The sequence below is a fragment of the Schistocerca piceifrons genome, chromosome 10 (genome assembly GCF_021461385.2).
Source record: "Schistocerca piceifrons isolate TAMUIC-IGC-003096 chromosome 10, iqSchPice1.1, whole genome shotgun sequence".
NCBI classification, from domain to species: Eukaryota; Metazoa; Arthropoda; class Insecta; order Orthoptera; family Acrididae; genus Schistocerca; species Schistocerca piceifrons.
In genome coordinates, this window is record NC_060147.1 from 22920679 (window position 1) to 22938885 (window position 18207).

Sequence of the window (18207 nt, forward strand, 5' to 3'; positions counted from 1 at the left end):
TCCCTGCAGCAAATCCTTCAATACCCAAACTACTACTGTGCCGTTTCCATAGGTTATATAATTTTGGGTAGGTATGTTTCGTCCTCTGCATTCTTCTATACGCTGGCACTCACCTTGTCGGGTCTGCTTCCTCCCTGTGTATGATGAATTTTCCTTCCTCTTCAGGATTGTCAGCAGCATAATCCTGAAAATCGACACTCCATCCGTTTTCTTCAGTTCACTTTCCACAGCCTCTATACCTCGCTTCTTTTCTGTGGACAAAGAACATCTGCAGTTCTTTGAATTAGTTTTTACACTTGATTTGTGTACTGTGTGAAATTTTGCATTGTTGACTAAACAACGGAGTTCAGGAAGAATCAAATGAACGATTTGGGTTACAGGCAAATAGATAGCCAGTGACTTCAAATTATAAAAATGGTACAGGCTGACTGTCACAAATGCTTCAATTTATTGTATGTAGCAAAACACATTATATTTCCCAGTTTTATTATAACTGCCACATCTATAAGGAGTACAAAATTTTTCAGTTTATTGTAAGAAAATTAAATTGTATTAATATAAGTTAACTCATTTGTAAAATCTTCAGTATCATTATGCCTTTGTACATTAGCTGTCATCAGGTCTGAGACATGCTTCCGGAGCAGATGGACCGATTTACTCAGACCATTGAGCAACAGTGACAGTAGTCCAACTACGGCAAGTGTGTGAAGCTGGCAGGTTGGCTGTGTAGCCTCAAGGAAAATGTGAAAGAAATTTGAAACAGTGTGGCTAAAGTGTGAGCCATTACATGGCAAATGCTGGAAAATTGTGGGGAAGCTTCTTTGTCTGCATCTTATTCCTACAACTACTGAAAAGTTTGAAAATATTTTTTCTTTCATTTTGTGTCTCATAATTTGTGATCTTTCAGCACATTTGTTCACGTTTTAGCAAACTGGAGGATGAATTGTTCTCTCTGTTGCGATGACTTCAGTTGTGTCTGTTGCAGTCCGCTGTAAACTACACTGTACAGAAATGGATTTTAAACAACTGTAGAGTGTAGTTGCTTAACTGAGAATTTTCTTTTTTAATACAGCTTGTGCAATTTTATGAAGCAGGTTGTGGTAGGAGTTCCACTGGCTAGCAATGTCCTCCTGCCGAAGGGCTACACCAACACCAGCTCCGGGCCACAGCTCAGCGCACCAGTCCAGGTATACTTCTTTGTGACGTGTATTTGATTTGTATCACTCACTAAGAAAATTGTAATATATTTTCTGTAAAATATATGTCAGAAATACATGATATCTACATGTGTTATTTAGCTAGCTTTGAGATGTGGACCAAAAGCAGTTTAAAAATGTTCAAAACCGCCCCCCCCCCCCCCCCCCCCCCCCCCACAATAAAAAAAAAAAAAAAAAAAAACAGTTTTGTGATTTGACTTTGTTACATTTCAACAGACTAGTGGATAGGTGTCAGCACAGACAGTTCGTCCCTCTCTGACATCACTATCACATTATAACGTTGGCCGTGACAGACGAGTGTGTAGCTAGATGGTGAACTGATGTGCCAAAGAACTGTAGGCAGTGCTCGACCTGTAGTGGAGAGTGACAGAAGTTTGGGTAGTTCTCCAGTATCGGTTGTTAATAGGCCAAATTTGTATGTTGTGTATTCGCGGAGTAGAACATAGCTGTGAGGAATTTTCAGACATACAACCTAGTAACCTGTAAGGTCGGAGTGTTTAGAAAATAATGCATCGTTATGGGAAAACGATGAAGTATGAAGTCGTAGTAGCTGTTGACAAGGTCCCCATTATGCAGTTGCACGTTTTTATGTTTGTTGTGGAAATGTAATAACATATCGCTCAGTTTCTTTCTGCAGTCTATGAACAGTGTAAGAGGGAGTTTTGTGAACTATGTCCTTAAAGGAAAGCACAAGAAATGGGAGATGAAGATCACCTGTCCATGACATCAGTGGTTGAAGAAAGACACAGTGTTGTTAGTTGTATGAGCTGTAGCACTATCCTGCAGAAAGCATGTTAACCGTAGCAAGACTGAGCAAGGTGGTGCAGTGGTTAGCACACTGGACTCGCATTCAGGATGACGACGGTTCAATCCCGTGTCCAGCCATTCTGATTCAGGTTTTCCGTGATTTCCCTAAATTGCTCCAAACAAGTGCTAAGACGATTCCTTCGATAGGGCACGGCCAACTTCGTTCCCTGTCCTTCCTTAATGCGATAGACCGATGACCTCACTGTTTGGTCTCTTCCCCCAACCCCTGTAAAATGTTAAACATTGGCCAAACCCATTAACGCAACATTGCAGTGTTTTGCAGTAAATTAAATGTAGTGGCCTGTAAACTTTATGGGCCTAGTAAGTTTTGCATGACCACAGGCCTGTAAATCTTACCAGTTTGGTGCTTAGAGTGATAATATTTGACACTAATATTTCAAAAAAAAATCGTTCAAATGGCTCTGAGCACTATGGGACTTCACATCTGAGGGCATCAGTCCCCTAGAACTCAGAACTACTTAAACCTAACTAACCTAAGGACGTCACACACATCCGTGCCTGAGGCAGGATTCGAACCTGCGACCGTAGTGGTCCCGCGGTTCTAGACTGAAGCGCCTAGAACTGCTGGGCTACACTGGCCGGCACTAATATTGCATTTTAGAACTCTGTTCTATTTGCGAAAGAAGTATTCTTTTAAATTTACACACAGAATTGATCAATTTCAATTAAATACGGTTGAACAATAATCTAGACCTCAGCTTTTGTGTACGAGTCACAGTTTTACTGTTTGTAAATCTCCCATGTACGGCACTAAAACATCGGCATTCTTTTGTTATACGAGGCACCGTGCCTCGACACATCGTTTGGTACACTTTAGGAAGCGAGTACTCACTCCTATGTACTGCAGCAATGGGTAACTCGGTCTCCGGTCCGTAGGTGCAGGCACCGGTGCAGGCGCAGGCGCAGACGGTGGCCCGGCAGTACCAGCTGCAGGTGAGCGTGGCGGCGGACTCAAGCGTGGCGGCGCCGGTGCCGGCGGTGACGGTGGCGGGCCTGCAGGAGCAGTGCCAGGGCTGCCACAGCCACGGGCACGGGCAAAGCCAGGCGGTGGCTGCCTACCAGGCGCAGGCGCAAGCGCAGCAGTTCCAGCTGCAGCTGGCGCCGGCACCTACGCCAGCGACCGCGGCGCACCCTGCGGACGACAGCCCGGTCACCTCCTCCACATTCGGAGAGGGCCGCCAGCAACAGTGCCCCTCACGCTCCTCCCAGCAATCTGTGGACATCCGCGGTCCTATTCAGGTACGCTTTCTTACCGGACTGTCATTACAGTGGTAACTGTCAGTGTCAGTTAAAGAGCGTGGCGGTAACTTGTCTGAAATACGTGAGAAATTTATTAATTCTGGCGAATATTATATTTATTGAAGGCATTTTGGAAATCCCAGGAAATTGTTAAATGCATGAGAGGGAATTGAACTGTTTGTGGCAGAAGTAAATGTTATGACTCATTTTATTACAAATCGTATAGAAATTCTGTTTTGGAAAGAAGTGGTTGTGGTTTGTTATGACTCATTTTATTACAAATCGTATAGAAATTCTGTTTTGGAAAGAAGTGCTTGTGCTTTGAATTGGGGCAAACTTACTCACTTGGCGGTCTCGGGAATCTTCATTATTATCCTCAAGTTTTCCTTTTCTGAGCTGTTTCTCATTGTTCGATTCTGAGTGTGAATGAGTGTAATGTTCCTATCACAATTTGTCACATAGCTGTAAATTTGTTTCAAACAAAAACGAAGGATGGTTTTTATTTCTGCAAAAATTTTGAATACAGATTCATATTAGACTACACTTGTTTTGAGGATCAGGCTTCAGTTCATTTTTCTATCTTTATTGCAGAGTAGTATTTTTGTCCAACACTCTCACAGTGTTAGGCTTCAAGAAAACTGATCATATGGTGTGAAGAATGTCCAGTTTGAACATGACCTGTTGGTGCTACTAACAAGTCAACATTTTGTTGTGTGTTTCTGTTTAGGATTTCTCATTTATGAGAGGTTATCACACTGTGGTGACAGATAATTGGCACTTCATGTGACTCAGTGGCTAGGTGCAAGTCTTTCAACAGGATGCCACTCAGTGGCTTCGTGTCCCGAATTTGATTTACTGCAGTAATCTGACCGGGGAAAGGGAACCTAAGCAGACTGAAAATTTCTGTGCCCTGGATAAGATTCGATTCTGTGGTCTCTCAGTTTTTGGACGTGCACTATACCTCTAGACTGTCAGTTGACTAAGTTATAAGAGTGTACAACTTACAGAATTGTTGATAAAACTGTAAATTCTAGCTGGATTAGGAATATTCCCATGATAAGTTATGTGACAACTCAAAGAAATTCATTTGGAAGATGAAAACTGACTCACCCATACTATAAAAATTGCTGCAGAGAAATTTGGAATTTCATTCTGGAAAATACTGAAAATCATAAGAAACATTTTAATGAAGCACCCAGAAAGGAGGCAAAGAAAGAGGAACAGAGAATCTACAGTGCCATTGGAAACAGTATGACTGTTTCTCACCCGGCAACTACGTAAATGGACTTGCCTCCATAGAATAAAAGTGAGCTGCAATAAATTTATTTTGAAGGGACTCACTGCAAGGAACTGCACTTCACATACATATCTTGTGAATTGATGTTAACCTCATTGCGACTGAATTGCTGATATTATCTATCCATTACATAGAGTTTTAAATTACTTGTTGTAGGGACACCAGAGGTTCTCACTGAAGTCTGGGAGCCGTTAATGTATTCATTGTGTTGATTGAAATGTAAGTAAATTACGCTGGCACATTGGTACACAATGTGAAGCAGTTAAACAGAATTTACTTGTGAAACAGTTTTTGTCTGGCAGAAGTGGCTCCGTAATTACATTGACACTAAATAATTTACGCAGTCAGACAAATCGATTCATTTGCCTCCTATGTCAGATAGCTTTGGCAACTATCAGTTACTTCATATTGCATAATTGTTAGTCATTTTTATTTATTTATTTGGTCTGTTCAGTTTCGTGTACTGTGATTGAACAATTGCCACCACTTATCTTGTTTTCTTTTTCACCAGTATACCTTCAGTCCTAAAATTTTTGTTCACTCTTGTTTTGAAAACACTCTTCCTGTTGTTCTTGCTTCCTTATTGGATAATTCCTCCACTCTCATTGCTTTTACTCTGATCCAATCCCTGTTTCCTATTTCTTTTGTACTGACCTAACATTTTCCTGAATCCGGATGCACATGTTATTCTGTTCTCAGTGTGATCTCTTCGTACAGTGACTTCTTTGATCTAAGGTGATATGAATACTCCTCTGCTGTTACTTTCTGCATCCCCAGAATCTCCCTTACAAATTTCCCTCCTTTTTTTATGTCTTCTATTTTTGGCAGTGAGTACAAATATGCAGGTGTCGCTGTGGAACTCTAGTGTGCATTTGTGCTCATAACATAGGGATTTGAATTTGTATGTTTTCTGGTACGTCCGACTGCTCTCTTCATCTTTCTGGCTCTTTCTTCAGAAAATGGCATCACCTAGATGCTAGAACTTACGTTTTCTTTTCATATCAGTATATGTTGTTGTCATTGTCCAGGTTGGATCTTTTTACATTGACCCTAATATTATTCCACTTGGGATATTGTGTTTATTCGCCCTTTCTGCCATTCTCTGTTATCTTCTCGGGGATGAGTGGTCATCAGCTTGTGCAACTTAAGTTTCAAATAGCTCCCCAGTGGATTTAACTTGGAATTGGGTGATTGTTTATATTTGGTGTATAAGTGCTCGTGTCTTTTCATTTATTTCACAATCTTTTGCCTATTTCATAAATGTGTCTGCCTTTGGTAACTTGTGTTTTCTTCGGATTAAAAAAATGCACCTTCATATCTCCTGCTAGAATGTGGGTTACAGTCAGTCCTAATGATAGAGAATTGTTCTGTGCACAATTGAGATTTTCTGAATTTTGCTTAGTTCTCACCTAATTGTGATCTGTGTGATTACCTATTCAATTCTGTAGAGCTTTGGAGATTATCTCATGTATGCCTCTGCAATTGTGTATTTAATTAATGATTCACAAAATGATTTAGAATAGTTACAAAATAACATTTGCCAGGTTGAAGAGTAAATAATTTTTTCATAAAATGTGGCAGCCGTGTTTAAAAAAATCCTCTGTAAGACATTTTACTTAAATCAAACTTCCATTCCCATCAGTTCTTCTTTAGAGATTCTAATCTCGATCACTCATTCTGAAAAAGAAGCCGAGCATCTTCACCGAGATGTCTGCTACTCTGCATTTCATTTGATGCACACGAGTAATGCAGTCTTGGTAACTGGTTGAAAGGTTATTTATTTAAAACTTGTGTGTTCACTTGGTTTGAATGCACCAACGAAATGGCAATAACATGTTCTGAGGGTTCTGAAAAATTTATTCCCTCTTAACTTGTTAGAATATCTGCCTTTGAGAAATTTAAGAAGGCATAAGGTGAGGAGTAGGTATTTGCTCAATACTGGGAATGAATGGTGATGAAGATTATCAGTACTATTTATTATTATTATTATTATTATTATTATTATTATTATTATTATATGGTTTGAGGCGTAAACCTTATCAAGTCTTAAATAACATGCAAAGTACTCTTAACACAAGTGTACTTATATTTGATTTTCTCTATAATAATAATAATAATATTGTGTTGACACACTGAGCAAATTCAGGGACACAGTTCAGGAGAGATACGAGACATCTATTAAAACTGTTCCACAAATTGGTATGTTTCATTTGTAAGTTTTTATTGTACCTTCCACGATAGTACTAAGCCTTGCTACCACCTTTACTACTATCTGGTTCTGCAAGTATTTCAAATTTGAGACATTTGTGTAACATTTAGTGTCATCATATATTATTTATGATAAGCCATCTTCTCATCACTGTAGTACATCTCTACTTCAGGAGGCAAGAAAGAGATAGCTCGAGTAGTCTGTGTAGCTCAGCCGGTACACGAGAGCTGTGGCTCTCAGTTTGTCACAGTCCTTCACACAGTTTTAATGTCACGAAATTTCATCACAGTGTACTCACTACTGTGAAGTAGAAGCTTCTTGTCGGTCTGGTGCAGCACACAAAAGTCAAGCATGCCCTTATATCATCTACAATGAAACCTAATTTCAGAACTAAGTCATTGCTCTAGTGCCATGTAACCTTTTCAACTGAAAGACAAAAACATTGTAGAATTTTGTTTATGAAATTTTAAACTTCCATCTCTTCATTTTCCAAAGACTGCCCACACCTGATTTCTATGTGTTGTGGTGTTTCAAAAGGTTTGCTCTCTGTAGTTATACAGGTCTGAAATAATTTTCAGAAAATCATTGTAGCTATGGTGTTGATTTATCGCGATTTTGGTGTACAGGGTGGCACAGTGAGCACCAGCAACGGTTCACCTGTGGAAGGCGCGGCAGGCCCGTGCTACCTCGCACAGCCCGAACCTTCGCCCAACTCCGACGCTCTGCTGATTTCATCGTCATCTCCTGTGACTCCGGTGCAGGCCCCTAGTCCTCCAGCCAACAGTGCCCAGTATAGATGTCAGCAGCAGCAGCAGCAGCAGCAACAACAACAACAACAACAACAACAACAACAACAACAGCAGCAGCAGCATCAGCAGCAACAACAACAACAACAACAACAACAATTGCAGCAGCAACAACTGCAACAACAACAGCAGCAGCAGCAGCTGCAACAGCAGCAACAGCATCAACTGCAACAACAGCAGCAGCAACTGCATCAACAGCAGCAGCAACAGCAACAGTTGCAACAACAACAGCAGCAGCAATTGCAACAACAGCAACAGCAGCAACAACTGCAACAACAGGCACCACCGCAACAACCACAACAGCAACAGCAAGTGTCACAGCCGCAACAGCATCATAGAAGAACACCACACATCACTGTAACGACAATGGCATCAGGCCGTACCGTCGGGAGTAATACGGTGACGTCAGTGGTGGCGGGGTCTTGCGGACCACGGGCGCACACTGCGACTGTGTCGGTGACGACAGCAGACACACCACACCAGCAGTCGGCGGCGTCCTCTGGGCAGGGCCATGCACAGGCCAAGTCGCCCCTGGAGATGGTGCAGAGTGTGGTCAGCTCCATACAGGTCAGGACGGTTACTCTGTCAATTTCACTTGGCATTTCTTTCTCGTGGCATTACTTTCTTACAGTGTTTGTTCAAAAAGCAATCGAGTCCAAATTTGAGAAAACTTATTTTGAAGATATCTCTACAAACAATTAAAATTCTTCATAATAGTACTCTCGGATGTTGACACACTTCTGCAGAGTTTTCCACTCTTGAAAGCTGCCCTACAAGTCATATTCCAGAATATCCTGCAGGCAGTGTGTCAAAGCCACTCAACTTCCACTGCAGTCTTGTGGTGCTGTCCTCTGAGTGCTGTTAGGGGGGTGGGGAAGCGTTGTGAATCCATGCTGCACCAGGTAGTCATTGACTGAGCGGGTGTGGCTCAGTGCATTGTCATGCATGGTGTATACGACCTGGGACAACTGGGAGATCAGGGATAAACCTGGGAATTTTTTCATCCGGGAGAAAACCCAGGAAGAAACCCGGGAATCTTTTCGAATTCCGGGAATTTTTCATTGTTTCAGTTTTCAATTAAATTTTTGTAATTTTGACTGGCAAGAACCGATACTCTAACAAAGGATATTACTTTATCCCACTACTGCCAATAATACTGGAGCAATAAAACATGAATAATGAGAGAAAAAAACAAAAATAAAACTTAAATTGCAAAGGAAATGCCCCTTTTAAAAAAAAAAAAAAAAAAAAAAACCACCACCACGCAATGCTCATACACATCTGCCAACAGAAAAATGTGTCAAAGGCTGTAGGAAGACAATGCAATGCTTCATAGCAACAAATTGCCTCCGATGAGTGTGACGTCACAACTGTTTACATTAGATTCATTTAAGCAGTTACGAGCAGGCTCGAGTCGCATTTGTGTAGTACCTTCTCCTGCTTCTGGCTACAGAAGTGTGCAGTAGCAGTAGCAGTAGCAGTAAGCTGTCAGGTGCTACCCGGAAAAATTTTACTGGTACGCCCAAGCCACCAAATTCACGCGTGAGCAGCAGGCCCGGGAGACAATTTGGGAGGGAGGGGGGGACACAAATTCATATTCTTAAGGAAAAAAAACCTTGTTTCACAAAGTGCCTAGTATCAAGCGAACGTTGGTCTATCGATTATATGAATATAATAGAGGGAAACATTTCACGTGGGAAAATTATATCTAAAAACAAAGATGATGTAACTTACCAAACGAAAGCGCTGGCATGTTGATAGACACACAAACATACATACAAAATTCAAGCTTTCGCAACCAACAGTTGCTTCAGCAAGAAAGGGGGAAGGAGAGGTAAAGACGAAAGGATGTGGGTTTTAAGGGAGAGGGTAAGGAGTCATTCCAGTCCCGGGAGCGGAAAGACTTACCTTAGGGGGAAAAAAGGACAGGTATACACTCGTGCACACACACACACACACACACACACCACACACCACACACCACACATCCATCCGCACATACGCAGACACAAGCAGACATGGTGACTTACTCCTCTTTCGAACCTACTTGCAATGAGTGTGCTACAACACACAATTGCGTCAGAAAGAAATGGGATTCCCTATCATTTATACGAACCTTGCAGTGTGAAGTTCAGAACAGGATTGAGTTTCTTAATTATTTTAAAAGTTAAGCAATAGAAATGACATAGAAAGTAGAAAAAATTTTAAATAAAAAATTAATTAACTTTTAAATGTTGCCTGCACTATATGAATGTGAGTACAGTCTGTGAGCAACCCATTAGCTTCTATATACTGCTTTTAAATAATTCCATTGTTTTCCTTTGCAGCAGAAAATGCCTGTATCACAGGTACCACAGCAGGTAAAACATCAACACCAACAGCAGCAGCAGCAGCAGCAACAACAACAACATCAACATCAACAACAACCTCAACAGCAGCTACTCAGTCAGCAACAACAGCAGCAGCTCCTCAGTCAACAACAACTACAGCTTCAGCTCAGCCAGCAACACCAGCAGCAGCAGCAGCAGCAGCAGCAACAACAACAACAACAACAGCAACAACAGCAGCAGCAGCAGCAGCAGCAACAACAACAACAACAACAACAACAACAACAACAACAACAACATCTGGCACAGCAACAGCACCAGCAGGCACACCAGTCTCAGCAACAGCAGCATCAACAACAGCAGCTGAGTCAGCAGCAGCAACAGCATCAGCAGCAGCAGCAACAGCAACAACAACAACAACAGCAGCTGACTCCGGGCCACATCCTGGTGTCGAGCTGTGGCGGGCAGCTGTTGGTGGCCAACACTGGGGCCGTCATGGGAAAGCCAGTTCTCACCAGCATGTCTAGTGGTGCTGTCACTCAGGTACTGTTATGTCCCCTAATAATTATAAATGTACTGACTAGAGAAATCGAACTGACTTCTGTTCACATTTCGTCAAAAATTATTAATTGCTAGCCAACCAGAATTATTTACAAAAATGTCCTAGAAGTTAGTGCCATTTCACTGCAGGAGACAACAAAAAATAAGTTAATAAAACTTTTATTACCAAATCTACACGAGTTAATTTCCTGATGCCAGTATTACTCTGAAAACATCTTCAGGACTTTTGAACAGACCCTTTGCACACAGTTCTGCTATCAGGGGTTTGCCCTGTCCAAAACTGAAGTTTCCGACACTTCACTGTGTTCCACACAAAATTTTGTATCTCGAAGTGCACAGGGAAGCAACAGTCACTGGGTTTGAGAATGGTACCATTTGAAAAATTGGTGTCCTAATTAGCATTCTGAATTGTGTGTTTGGTTTGGGCAGTAGCCTTGCCTGTCCACCATCAACAGATGGCTGGGGCAGCTTTTGCCATTAGGCTACAATAGGTGGCCGCCTAGGGTAGGGGGTGCAAAGGGGAGGGGGCATGTTAATTTCAGATAAAACAGCAAAAAAATGAGGAAATGAAAAGAGGAAAAATTAAAGTATTGAATTCTTTTCAAAAGCACACAAAACACTTTCTTAATAAGTCGTTACCTACTTTGACGAAAATAATCACATTGTCTCTTCCTACCTCAAAAATAAGGAGATGAGATTTATTTCTTAATCTAAAAATATTTCAATAAAACAGAAACCAAAAAAGACCACAATTACTGAGTTGACCTAGGTTGAGGTTTCAGCATATCCCCCCATCTGTACAGCATAATTTCTGAATCATCATCATCATCATTTAAGACTGATTATGCCTTTCAGCGTTCAGTCTGGAGCATAGCCCCCCTTATACAGTTCCTCCATGATCCCCTATTCAGTGCTAACATTGGTGCCTCTTCTGATGTTAAACCTATTACTTCAAAATCATTCTTAACCGAATCCAGGTACCTTCTCCACGGTCTGCCCCGACTCCTCTTACCCTCTACTGCTGAATCCATGAGTCTCTTGGGTAACTTTGCTTCTCCCATGCGTGTAACATGACCCCACCACCTAAGCCTGTTCGCCCTGACTGCTACATCTATAGAGTTCATTCCCAGTTTTTCTTTGATTTCCTCATTGTGGACAACCTCCTGCCATTGTTCCCATCTACTAGTACCTCCAATCATCCTAGCTACTTTCCTATCAGTAACCTCAACAAAGTTGGCCGAAAGATTGAATGGTGCACAGATAACTTAGTCTTGGTTCTGACTTCCTTCTTGCAGAAGAGAGTAGATCGTAGCTGAGGGCTCACTGCATTAGCTTTGCTACACCTCGCTTCCAGTTCTTTCACTATGTTGCCATCCTGTGAGAATATGCATCCTAAGTACTTGAAACCGTCCACCTGTTCTAACTTTGTTCCTCCTATTTGGCACTCAATCCGTTTGTATCTCTTTCCCACTAACATTGCTTTCGTTTTGGAGATGCCAATCTTCATACCATAGTCCTTACATTTCTGATCTAGCTCTGAAATATTACTTTGCAAACTTTCAATCGAATCTGCCATCACAACTAAGTCATCCGCATATGCAAGACTGCTTATTTTGTGTTCACATATCTTAATCTCACCCAGCCAGTCTATTGTTTTCAACATATGATCCATAAATAATATGAACAACAGTGGAGACAGGTTGCAGCCTTGTCTTACCCCTGAAACTACTCTGAACCATGAACTCAATTTACCGTCAACTCTAACTGCTGCCTGACTATCCATGTAAAGACCTTTAATTGCTTGCAAAAGTATGCCTCCTATTCCATAATCTTGTAGAACAGACAATAACTTCCTCCTAGGAACCCGGTCATATGCCTTTTCTAGATCTATAAAGCATAGATACAATTCCCTGTTCCACTCATAACACTTCTCCATTATTTGCCGTAAGCTAAAGATCTGGTCCTGACAGCCTCTAAGAGGCCTAAACCCACACTGATTTTCATCCAATTGGTCCTCAACTAATACTTGCACTTTCCTTTCAACAATACCTGAGAAGATTTTACCCACAATGCTGATTAAAGAGATACCTCTGTAGTTGTTACAATCTTTTCTGTTTCCATGTTTAAAGATTGGTGTGATTACTGCATTTGTCCAATCTGATGGAACCTGTCCCGACTCCCAGGCCATTTCAGTTACCCTGTGTAGCCATTTAAGACCTGACATTCCACTGTATTTGATGAGTTCCGACTTAATTTCATCCACCCCAGCCGCTTTATTGCACTGCAATCTATTGACCATTTTTTCCACTTCCTCAAATGTGATCCTGTTTCCATCATCATTCCTATCCCATTCTACCTCGACATCTGAAACATTACTGATCATATTTTCACCTACATTGAGCAACTCTTCAAAATATTCCCTCCATCTGCCCAAGGCATCCACAGGATTCACCAGCAGTTTTCCTGACCTGTCCAAAATACTTGTCATTTCCTTCTTACCTCCCTTTCGAAGACTGCTAATTACACTCCAGAATGGTTTTCCAGCAGCTTGACCCAAAGTCTCCAACCTGTTTCCAAAGTTTTCCCAAGATTTCTTCTTGGAAGCTGCAATTATCTGTTTGGCTTTGTTTCTTTCTTCAATATAACTTTCTCTGTCTAACTGAGTTCTAGTATGTAGCCATTTTTGATACGCCTTCTTTTTCCTTTTACAGGCTGCCTTGACGGTGTCATTCCACCAAGCTGTTTGCTTCATCCTACTTTTACACACTACTGTTCCAAGACATTTTTTAGCCACTTCTAGTACTGTGTCCCTGTACCTTGTCCATTCCTTTTCCAGTGACTGCAATTCACTACATTCAACTAACTGGTACCTTTCTGATATCACTGCTATATACTTGTGTCTGATTTCCTTTTCCTGAAGTTTCTGCACTCTTATCCTCCTACACATGGACCTGACCTCCTGCACTTTCGGCCTCACAATCCCAATTTCACTGCAGATTAAATAATGATCATTGTCATCAAAGAATCCCCTGAATACACGTGTGTTCCTCACAGCCTTCCTGAGTTCCTGATCTGTTATTATATAGTCAATGACAGATCTGGTTCCCCTGCCTTCCCAAGTATACCAGTGAATGTTCTTATGTTTAAAAAAGGAGTTTGTGATTACTAAGCCCATACTGGCACAGAAATCCAAGAGTTGTTTCCCGTTCCTGTTGGCCTCCATATCCTCTCCAAATTTACCCATAACCTTTTCATACCCTTCTGTTCAATTTCCAATCCTGGCATTAAAATCACCCATGAGCGGAACACTGTCCTTGTCCTTTACTCTAACAACTACATCACTGAGTGCCTCATAAAAACTATCCATCTAACCTTGATCTGTCCCTTCACAATGCGAATATACTGACATAATCCTAATTTTCTTGCTAGACACTGTCAAATCTATCCACATCAGTCGTTCGTTTACATACCTTATTGCAACTACACTGGGTTCCATTTCTTTCCTGATGTAAAGCCCTACACCCCATTGTGCTATTCCTGCTTTGACTCCTGACAGGTAGACCTTGTATTCTCCCACTTCCTCTTCTTTCTCACCCCTTACCCGAATGTCACTAACAGCTAAAACGTCCAGCCCCATCTTACTTGCAGCCTCTGCCAGCTCTACCCTCTTCCCAGAGTATCCCTCATTGATATTAATAGCTCCCCATCTAATTACTATTTGTTTGCCAAGTCGTATCTTAGGAGTCCCTGGTTTGTCAGTTAGAGGTGGGACTCCGTCACCTCCAAAGGTCCGAGGCATTTTGCTCTGATTGTTGCCAGCATTTTATTTAAAGTACCAGGGAAGCAGGTTGCTAGCCTTACTTGCCCCGAGTCCCATTGGGTTTTACCCCTAACGGCTGAGGGACTAACCGGTGGATTTGGTAGTCTTTGCCGTATGAGCACAAAGGTGACCACGACTCAGAATATGTCCGAGATGCCCGGCCTTATTCCAAAGTAACTGGTATCCCAACTGTCGGGACCACTTACTTGGCCACTCATACATTGCCCGTGGTTCATGAACTAGGACATGACTACAGGAACCTACACCATGAACCACAAATTTCTGAATTTGAGGACGAATTCATTCCCTCCAGAAAATAGTTCCACACCATTATTGGTCCATTTTCTTGCAACTGAATAAAATAATAAGTAACTGATGCCAAGTTTGGTTGCACAAGTATATTCTGTCCAGCACATTCTTCCTGATTCAATTATTGTGGGAAATTTCAAAAACTGGGGACAAAAAAATTAAAAATTGAGGACATTTGATATCCTCAATCAGTTTTAAAGGAAATGAGGGCAAAGCATGAAAACTGGTGACTGTCCCCAGAAAATGAGGACATCTGGTCATCTTACCTTAATGTTTGTTAAAAATATTGTCACGTAGAAGAAGGTGTAATTAGATGAAGGACGAACACTAACTTCACTTAATGAATGTTTCTTCATCACTTGCACATACAAGAGCACGGAGCGAACTGCCTCCGACCAGAACACATATAGTATATATACAGCTACAGAACATTCCAGTACAATGATTCTTGCCATTTGTGGATACTTCTAGAATGTACTCGAACCGAATAAGGAAATCAAAATTTTACAGTTCAAGTGAGTTTTGAACTCACGACCCTCCATGCCATAGTCTAGTACCATGCCATAGTCTAGTACCATAACACTATGGCGACTGTGCTACTCAGCATCTGCTGAGACTTTGCTCCCTCCTTAAGAGAACAACGTCTCAGTGTTATGTCCTCCTAGTCCGGGAACTAGTCATTGGTCCTGCATACTCCGACTCCCGATGACTGATGGTCGCCCTGGTGGTGATCTTCATAGATTTTCCCTTGCCGCTTCGATCTTCGTCACCTTTCCGCTTGTTGCATGTCACTATAGCTTCCTCTTTACCCTGGGTTGCAAGAGTCTTATAGGGCTTAATTCGAAGGATGTGGACCGTATCTCTGATCTTTCGTCGTCTTGTGTCGGGGTCGAAATCTTCAACTTCATAAATAACATCAGACAACTGTCTTATAACCGTATAAGGTCCAAAGTAGTGCCTGAGGAGCTTCTGAGAGAGACCTACCTTCCGAACAGGAGTGAAGATCCAGACGAGGTCACCAGACTGGTAAACACCAGGGCGGTGGCTCGCATTATACCTTCAGTAATCGTTTTCTTGAGCCTACAGCGTGCGGAGTCGAGCTAACTGCAGAGCTTCTTCGGCTCTGGTTAACACTTGGCCGATGTAGTCATCGTCCATGTCATCAGGATGTAATGGAAACACAGTGTCCATCCTCGTAGTCGCCTCTTGCCCGTGCACCAGGAAAAATGGCATAAATCCTGTGGTGTCTTGTATGGCAGTGTTGTAGGCAAATGTCACGAAAGGTTGCACCTCATCCCAATTGCTCTGCTCAACATTGACGAACATTGATAGCATGTTGGCCAAGGTCTTATTAAGGCATTCAGTAAGCCCATTAGTTTGCGGGTGGTAGGCAGTCGACATGTGATGAGTAATGTTGCACCGACAGTTTATCTCTGTCACAAGATTTGATTGAAAAACTTTCCCTCGATCCGTAATTAATGACCTTGGGGCACCGTGCTTTAATACAATGTCTTCTACGATGAATTTGGCTATCTCGAATGCTTCGGCTGTTTTCGTGGCTTTTGTAATGGCACAGCATGTCAGATAATAAGTGCAAACAATAATCCATCTATTACCATTAGCAAACATTGGAAATCATCTGAGGAGGTAAATCCCAACATGCTGGAAAGGCGTTTCAGCTGGTGGAATTGGTATGAGTCGACCAGGTGGTTTATGAGGAACTGCCTTTCTCCTCTCGACAGTGTAACACGTAGCGACGGGCACTCCTAAATAAACCTGGCAGAAAAATATCTTGCAGATCCTATTGTGTTCTTAAGAAATCCTAAATGTCTGGCCTCAGATGTGTCATGGAATTTCTGTAGAACATCTAAGCGCGTGCGTTTAGGGAATCACTGGTAGCCACCTCTTTCCAAACAGATTAAAGTTTTTCTTGCAAAGTAATCCATTAACTACCTTAAATTGTCCTTTCACATCCTCTGACTGATTTAAGGCAAGCATAATTTGAGATATCTTGGCGTCCTTCTGCTCAGCAGAGAGATCCTGGAGTGCAGCAAGACAGTCACTATCTTCATGAAAGGCTTGATGGTCTTGCACAGAGTTTCTTGAGAGGCAGTCAGCATCTTGGTGTTTTCTTCCACTTTTGTACACTACGGTAATGTCATGCTCTTGAAGACATAGTGCCCACCTGGCAAGTCGTCCTGTTGGATCCTTAAGACCTGTCAACCAACAAAGTGAATGATGATCTGTGACAACTGTGAGTGGCCCTCCATAGAGATACTGTCGCAATTTGCAAATGGCCCAGGTCACAACAAGACGTTCTCTTTATGTAGTTGAGTAGTTTCTCTCGGCTTTTGTAAGTGTCCTAGAAGCATAGGCTATAACCTTCTCTTTTCCATCCAAAATCTGCACCAGAACAGCACCGATCCCACACCCACTGGCATCCGTGTGTAGTTCTGTAGGTGCTCTCTCATCGTACAGACAAAGTACAGGGTCAGTTGTCAAAGCTTTTCACAGCACATCGAAAGAATCTTGTTGAGCACCACCCCAGATAAATTAAGCATCGGCTTTTAACAACTCTTGGAGTGGCCTGGCTTTCATACAAAAGTCTTTGATAAATTTCGCCCACAGACTCGGTATGGGAGATTTCTATGACGCTCAGCTGTTCTGCAGTTAATGGCCCAGCCTTTGCTACGCACATACGTCTTGGAAGGATCTGCAGTTCTCGGCAACAGTTAACTATCCTCAATTCACCGAATCCATTCTTAAACGAGACGACAGAGGCTGGGATGACTAAGTTATTCTGCAGTGGTATGCTTCTTTTACATTCCACTACAGGATCCATGGGTTGATGGATGGCATGACACACTACAGTTACCTTTCAAGCGCTGACAGCAGGAATGATCACTTCATCCAGCACACATAGTCTGCGCACACTCGGACGCCCATCTTCCTGTCCACAGATCTCATCTCGTCTAGCATAATCTTCGAGTGAGCACTATCTATAATTACCTGAGAAGCTTTCAAAAAGTCCCATCGAAGAATGACGTAATGACTACACTCTTGTAAGATGACGAATTCTAAGGGCTGTATATGGCCTTCACGAATGACCCTCACAAATGACACATCTTCCTTTAGGTTTTACATATTTCTCATTAGCCACCTTCAGCAGAGATGTTTTGTTGTCGACGAAGACAGTTTTCTGTAACTGGTGACAGTACTTCTTCGAAATCACTGAATATGATGCTCCAGAGTCCACAAGAGCTTGGGCTGGTCGGCCATCCGTGAGGATATCGATGCAGTTTCCTATCTTTATTGTAGTGATCGACGGCGGAAGATTTTTCTCTTCAGTGGCCTCACCTCCAAGGAAGGTCGCACCCTTTAGTAGTAGGTGATCGGCTGGAGCTCCTAAACAGCGATGGAGACCTTGATCGACGTGTTGGGGAGTGTCCTGTCCTGCACCCACATCTTCTTGTTCATCTTCGTCGTCCCGGAGTTCGCATTGGCTAAGATCGGTCTGCTGTCTTCTGGCGTGGGCATCATCATACATCCACTGCCTTTCTCGACAGTAGCGCACAACATGTCCTGGCTGGTTAT

The 18207-nt window shown here is 42.2% G+C and overlaps 1 protein-coding gene across 1 annotated transcript in view; it reads left to right on the forward strand.

Moving 5' to 3' along the window:
• LOC124718647 (mediator of RNA polymerase II transcription subunit 15-like) overlaps positions 1–18207 on the forward strand; it is a 107089-nt gene that overhangs the window by 44538 nt on the left and 44344 nt on the right. The window contains exons 7-8 of the mRNA XM_047244276.1: positions 7587–8163; positions 9924–10466. Coding sequence (XP_047100232.1) covers positions 7587–8163; positions 9924–10466 — 1120 coding nt within the window. The remainder of the gene's footprint in view (positions 1–7586; positions 8164–9923; positions 10467–18207) is intronic.